Source organism: Geospiza fortis, unplaced genomic scaffold, assembly GCF_000277835.1.
Source record: "Geospiza fortis unplaced genomic scaffold, GeoFor_1.0 scaffold4, whole genome shotgun sequence".
Lineage (NCBI taxonomy): Eukaryota > Metazoa > Chordata > Aves > Passeriformes > Thraupidae > Geospiza > Geospiza fortis.
This window is the reverse complement of record NW_005054475.1, coordinates 576,077-583,079: the sequence shown is the minus strand read 5'-3', so window position 1 is coordinate 583,079 and position 7,003 is coordinate 576,077. Positions and strand designations below refer to the sequence as shown.

At 52.0% G+C, this 7,003-nt stretch overlaps 1 protein-coding gene across 1 annotated transcript in view; it reads right to left on the bottom strand.

Annotated features, from left to right (window-relative positions):
- The window catches only part of PLEKHM2 (pleckstrin homology and RUN domain containing M2), a 23,619-nt gene extending 18,738 nt beyond the window's left edge, over positions 1-4,881 (bottom strand). The window contains 1 exon segment of the mRNA XM_031062988.1: positions 4,765-4,881. Coding sequence (XP_030918848.1) covers positions 4,765-4,866 — 102 coding nt within the window. The 5' untranslated portion in view covers positions 4,867-4,881.
- Between the last annotated feature and the right edge of the window lie 2,122 nt (positions 4,882-7,003).

The following is a 7,003-nucleotide window of genomic DNA, read 5'->3' as shown; positions in this document are numbered from 1 at the left end:
ACAACAGCCCGGCCACAACAGCCCGGCCACAACAGCCCGGCCACAACAGCCCGGCCACAACAGCCCAGCCATGGGCTGAACACACCTGAGAGAGCTGGAGCACAAGGGAGTTTGTCCAACAGGAACAGAGACCTGGCTGCCACTGGGAAACACTCACACCTCATCCCCACTGAGGAGGAGGAGGAGGATTTAATTGCTGTTTATCAATCACAAGTTCATTTTTCTAGCAGTGACACACCCCACCCCAACGCTGGCACGCATGAGAGAGGCTCTTCCTTGCACAATTTTATAACCTATTACTGCAGTGGTTCTCAATGAGTGTGGAGATTTCCAGGCTGATCTGCAGAGCTCCTGTATTTGTTGGCTTCCCTTGCAACAATCAGGGAGGTGTTCTGGAAAGCCCATTCCCAAATCTAATCAGTGTTGTGGTGGTTGTGAAATCCCTTCAGTAATTCTAAAACCTCCCTGGAATACTGAAATAGTCTCCTGACCTGTTCAGGGCTGGCCTCAACCCGACTGAGTCCACATCTCCCCTCTGTAAATCTGCCCTGCAGATGTTTCACAGCAGCTTTCCAACATCAATTCCATTTCACTTGTTCTGCTTGGTATTTCCCTGGCAGGACAAACACGGCGGAAGAACAACAAACACCCTTTGCATTCCTCAGCTCCTTGACTGGGATTGGAAAGGTGCTTCAAAACCCTCATTCCCACCCACAGCACATGCACTGAGGAGAGGGGTTTTCCCCACCTGGAAGAGCTGAGCACCCTCAGAAACAATCCTGGAGCTCCAGGGAGCACAAGAAAGAGCAACTGACGTTGTCCCCAGCGATGACAGCTCAGTGCCAAGGGAAGACACATGGGAAGGGCCAGGACAGACACCTCAGAACTCACTTTCACACCTGCTCAGGGGGTACAGACATGCAATGGCAAATGGATAGAGAGGAGGCTGAACTCCTGTGCATGGAAAACTCCTGGTTTTCCATACTATCCATAAAAGCACGCTGAATGCCATGGCAGGGGCGCTAGTCTTTCTCATGCACTTGCATAACACAAAGCCCTAAAACTCCAGCTTCTAGCAGGACATTTTGGAGGTCACACACGTGATCTGACTCAACACTCCCTATGAACCAGCACTGGCTTCAGTGCCCAGCTTCCTACTTTGTGCATCTTGCTTGGATCTTGGGGGTTTTTCCAGAAAAAACACACCAGGCACATTCAGAGTATCAGCACCTGGAAGACACCACAAGTGCCACTGGAGATGTGGAGAGACAGGAGCCTCACTCAGGTGAAGCTGAAACCCACAGCAAAGTTGCTCCTTGCTGGAAACACTGAGTTTTGAAGCATTCCCAATCCAACGCCAGCAAGATTGTCACCTCCTGGGACACATACACTTCTCAGCCCACACTCCTCCCAAGGCTTTTCTGGGGCTTTCCTTCACTATTTCTAAGCAGGAAAGCCTGCAGCAGGCTGGACACATGTGTGATTCAGACAAGGATAGGTTTTTTTCCAGTGGGAATTTTTAGGGAGCATCCTGGTCCTCTGTCACAGCGAGCAGAGCAGGGGCTGAGCACAGAATTGGCTGCAGCAGAACAGAGCCCCTGAGCTAACCAAAGGCAGGTGGGAAGGTCACATGCTCAGCATAACAGAAAAAATAGATTTTATGGGGAAAAAACCCAAGTCCAGTGGCAAACACAAGCCAAGTGCTGCTCTTCAGGGAGCTGCTGCTCCCTCACACGCCGGGTCCCGTGGCTCTGAGCCCCTCCCCATCACCCACGGCCTCCAGCCCCTGCTTAATTCAGTTACACCTCTTGGACCAGTTCACCAGAAGTGGGGAAAGCTGAAATCACTCAACAGCCACCAAAATTGTGCAATCAGAAGCAGAGAGGCTTGGAGGCTTTCCTTTAGCTCCTTGGGAAAACCACGGCCAAGTTCTCCCTCCTAAACCAGCTGCTCCCCCAGCAAAACGCTTTGTGCTAGAGAGAGGAGAACAAATGGGATTTTTTAATTCCCAAAATGTTATCACAGGCTTGTCCACCCTCAGCTCCAGAGCTGATTTTGGGTGTTATGGAGGACAAACATCAGTTTAGGTACCTGCAGAACCCAATCCCCTTGAAATTGTGGATGACAAACTCTGGATCACCACCAGCCCTGTGGTGGTGTGAGTGTGACCACCTGAGTGGCTCCTGGATGACCAGGCAGGGAAGTTTCCTGATCACTGGGATGAGACAAGAGGAATTTCTAAAGAGATAAACCTTGAAATACTCAAGCAACCCAAGCAATACACAGCTGTGATGAGAGCAGAACCACAGCACCACAGAGACAAAGCCCATGGAGGCCCACCAAGACACACCTGTGGACTTGCTGAAAGCACCTGAGTGACCCCTGTGTCTTGTCTTCATGGACAACTCAGGAGCTCCATGAGATTGCTGCTACTTCACCCACAGGCTTTTGGCAGCTGGCAAACCTGGTACACATGGCAAAGGAACATGCAGGACTACCCTCTTCATGTGGAACCTGCAGCAGCAATAGATGTGGCCTGGGGAGATGTGAGAAAAGGAGAGGAAAGACCCTGGCACAGATAGACCCTGTGGGTCTTTGAGCCAGAGAGGTGCCTCTCAAAAAGGAGCAGAAGGCAAGAGACTGTTTGGCTGTTTTCACATCTTCAGAGCTGCTGCCTCTGTGCTGGGCTAAATAAATGCAGCCAGGCAGAGATGAGCACATTCCCTACGTGGTTTGTGTAGGGATGCTCCACTCCAGCACTCCCTGCTCCTCTCAGGACACAGGGGCTCCAAGCCATGTCCAAACCCACCCGCCCTCAGCGTGCAGGAGAAGCAGAGGTGTCACAAGGCAGAGCTCAGCAGCTTAGGAGACTGCAAAGGCATTTCAAAGGTACAGGGCTAAAAATCCAACCTGGAAACAGGCAGCAAAGGCTCAGCATTAACTTGCTGTGAGGGCAGTGGAAACCTTCCCAAAGTCATGCAGAAACAGAGCAGAGCCAGAGCTTCTGGCAAGAACTCCTGCAATGTCAGCAAAAACCACTGCTCCACCTGATTGACATGCACCAAGGATCAGCTGCTCCAGAGTTCATGGCAATGTGTGTCCTTCAATGGCAGCAGAACGGCCTGAAAACCAGAGAGGAGTCCCAAAATCTGGGATTCTAACCTCTTTTCTGATTTTAGATTCAGCTCCTGGAATTGTCAACAATAACACTGTTTAAGGACTGCATTTTCACCACCTAATGCCAGGTAGGAGAGACTAAACCCATCCTGAGCCTAGGGAATATCCAGGGAAACCCAAAAGAAAAACCACCAGCTTCATGGACCAGGGAACTTGTGACAGCTCCTGGCTACCAGGAGATGCTTGGCCAAGGATGGATTTGAAGCTGTTGGCATTTCTGGTATAGAGCTCACCTGGGCAGCACCAGGAAGCTGCCCTCACAGCAGCATCTCCTAGAAGGAAACAAGCACGAGTGAACAAGAGCCTGCACACTGAGCCATAACATGCCCATCCCCAGCCTTCTGCCCCAATAAAGCCCTAAATCTTCACAAAAAACAAGGGTTAGGCAGCAATCTATGCAGTAATTTGAGCTGGAGCACAGCCCTCTTAGCAGAAGGGGAACTGAGTGGGAAAAGGGAAATTAAACAGTCACAATACTGTCCATGTGTGCAGAAAGCATCACACTGTGAATTAATCTACAGTTCCCAGGGAGGACACAGAGGACAAGCTGTAGATGGGAAATCAAAACCATGCTCCCAATTCCCTTGGAAATGAAGCAGGGACCCAGCTCCCCAGTGCTGAGCTTTCCCAGCCTCTCCTGAAGCCAAAAGCAGAAACTTCCTGACATGTCTCTGGTTAGAGAAGCTTATTTTGTCTAAGTTGGGTGTTTTGCCTCACTTTCTTCAGTGGAGGCTGACTTCACACCTCCAACCTCACACCTCTGAAATCCACAGCAGAGCTACCACTGATCTTCCCCCCGGTACCTGAGAACCACACAGAGAACCCCACAGGTTGGAATTACCCTCTCCACATTTGCCACTTTTCCATCTGTGCTCCATCCCTCAAGTCTTTCCAGGAAAGTAAGAGAAACTGACCTGTTCACTGAGGTTTGAGGGATTTGCTTGGAATCAAAGCATTTTTTTTGCTGTGGATTGGTACAGAACCCACACACTCATAATCCCAGTTCTATCATACAATTTTAGAAGCCTTCTCCACAACCTCAAGTCAAATGCAGTGTTCTCTTAGGGATCAGTGCCTGTCAGCACAGAAAATCTAAAATTCTCAGTAGCCAGGGTTCCAACATGCACCAATCCCCCACCCATAAAATCCAGCAAAAACTGCAATCACAGCCAGCTACAGTCCCAGCCCTGAGCATCAAACCCTTCCCAGAGCTGTGCTGCTGCTCCTCTCCTTCCCCATCCAAGGCTGCTGAGCACAAGGTGCTCTTCCCTGGGCAGCTCCATGAAAATAAGGCATGGTTTACCCCCCTTTGGGTCTGCAGCTGGGAAAAGAAAACCCCCACCATCCCCATAGACACATCCAAATCCTCCACTGCACACCTGCAGCCCTGGTGAAAGTAAGGAGTGAGCAACCCACACTGTGAGGAAGCTTCTGAAATCAGAGGCAGGATGCTTGGAAAACTCCTCCAAGCCCCATGACACGATTCCAGTGCCAAGGAGTTACTCAAGACGAGGATGACGGAGAGTAGGATTTCCCAGCACAAAGCCACTTGCTCCCTTAACCTAGTACTTTACTCTTGCCACTCACAGGGAAAAAGAGGGTCAGGGATTTCAGGCTGAAGTGGGAGAGGTAAGCATCAGGAAAAATTAGCAGCTCCGTAGTGATTTCCCCGAGGAAGAAGAACTGCATCCTGGGGGTAAAAAGCAGGGTCGAATTTCACCACGGCCTGAGTTTTGTTTCACTGGGATGGTAGAAATTAATCCATCAGCCTGAAGCAGGCTCCTACACTTCCCTGAGTTTTGGATGAACAGGCAGGATTAGAAAATCCCAAAAGTTTCACTGCTGGACCAAGACAGGAGTTGACAGGGATTGGGCAGGCCAAGGTGTGCTGGCAGAGCTGGAGCTAAAGAGTCCTCTTCAATCACACCAGTAATTAAAATAAACATGTTGATTTTTGAGCATTTCCAAACGTGATCTTCCAAGGATTTTGTGAATGCAAATGAATTAGATCCAACCAATTCTGTGTGGGAAGTTGTATTCCTTATATATACAGGGAAACTGAGGCAGAAGCATTGCAGACCATTGTGACAACTCAGAGCAGGCTGAACATCCACTGATTTCCAGATAGATATAAGATTATCCTTAATTTTCAGAGGATAAAAAGGCAAGAGACCAGAGGTCAGAGTCATCCATGGAAGAAAAAAGCTGGGAGAGATTTGTACATCCATCCTACACCCCAGAGGCAGTGTCCAGCCATCCCTTTCTTAATAGCACCAGGAATTTGCTCGTGCTGGTCTTCATAAAACAAGTTTTCATGGATGAATCTGTGTCAGGACACACTGCAGAGCACAGGAAAACTCCTATTCCATAAGGCAGAGGAAACCCAACAACTGGAGAAACAACAGCAAGTCCAGACAGCCTTTGCCCCAAAGCTTGGGACAAACACAAATGAAACTCCCGTTGCCTCCTCAAATGGAGCAGGGGTTCTTTTTCAAGGTTGGTTGGAGCTCATGTGTGGGCCAAACCAAAAATTCCAGCATGTCCTTACAACTCTCTCCTTTGGCCTTCCCAAAGATTTCAGCATCCCGGTCCCCTCTGCGCTGGCTCACGGATGTTTCCACCACAGGATGGACTTTAAGGAACCATCCAAGGAGAAACAAGGGGCAAGGAGAAGGTGAGAGGACACATGTTCAGAGCACTGCTTTGAGGGCACAGAGCAGGGCACAGGAACGAACCACACATTTCCTGTGTCCATGGGGAGAATGTCCCAGGTCCTGCCCCTCTATCCTGTGCCCCCCACAGGATATGCCTGGCTGGAGGGAGAGCCTTTACAAAGATGGTTTTAGGCTGGACTCCAAATCCCTCCTGAAGAGATCCCCAGGAAAAAGGGTCCCCCCAATCCTGTCCTTTGAAACGGGGAATCCCAGGCAGGAGAATCCCAGTATATCCCAGCCAGCTAAAACAGAGGATCCTGTGGGTGACTCGGGCAGTGTCCCTTTGGCAGGGTGACTCCACATCCCAGATGTGCCACTCCCACCACCAGAAGAGCTGTGTCCAACCTCATACCCTCAGCACAGGGGGTCTCCAAGGACACTCCCAAAAGTGTCCACCTCGGGCAAAGGGGATGCTGAGTGCCCTTGACCCCACGCTCCTGTCCCAGAGTCCATCAGTATCCCTGGAATGTTTCTTGGCTGTGGGGGTCTGCAGGATTGTCCCCCAGCCCCATGCCTCAGGCAGAAGGTCCATAGGGACCTGTCCTTCAACCCTACACCCATGGCAGTGGTGTGTGCCTGGGGGGTCCCCAGGAGTGTCCCCCAGCCCTGCACCTCTGCAGACACAGCCCCCACGGGCACCCCAGGGCAGAGGGGGGCCCCAGCCCCACAGCCCCACCCTCAGCCACAGGACAGTACGGGGTCCCAGAGCTGCCCCCAGCACCAGCTGAGGGGGGGCCCCATGGACGTCTCCAGGCCCAGAGTGATTGCAGAGCGGGGTCCCCAGGGCAGTCCCCAGTTCCGCAGCCCCGGCATTGGGGTTCCCCAGGGCTGTCCCCAATTCTGCAGCCCCGACACTGGGGCTCCCCAGGGCTGTCCCCAGCCCCCACAGCCCAGGGCTGTCCCCAGGGCTGTCCCCAACCCTCACAGCCCAGGGGTGTCCCCAGGGCTGTCCCCAACCCCCGCAGCCCAGGGACGTCCCCAGGCCCAGTCCTTTCACCACCGCGGGTCGATGTCCGCAGCCCTCGCCGTGCTCCCGCTCCCACCTTCTTGACGGACAGGGAGATGTTCTCCAGGATGCGGTCCTTCACCTCCGCCGGCTCCATGGCGCCTCC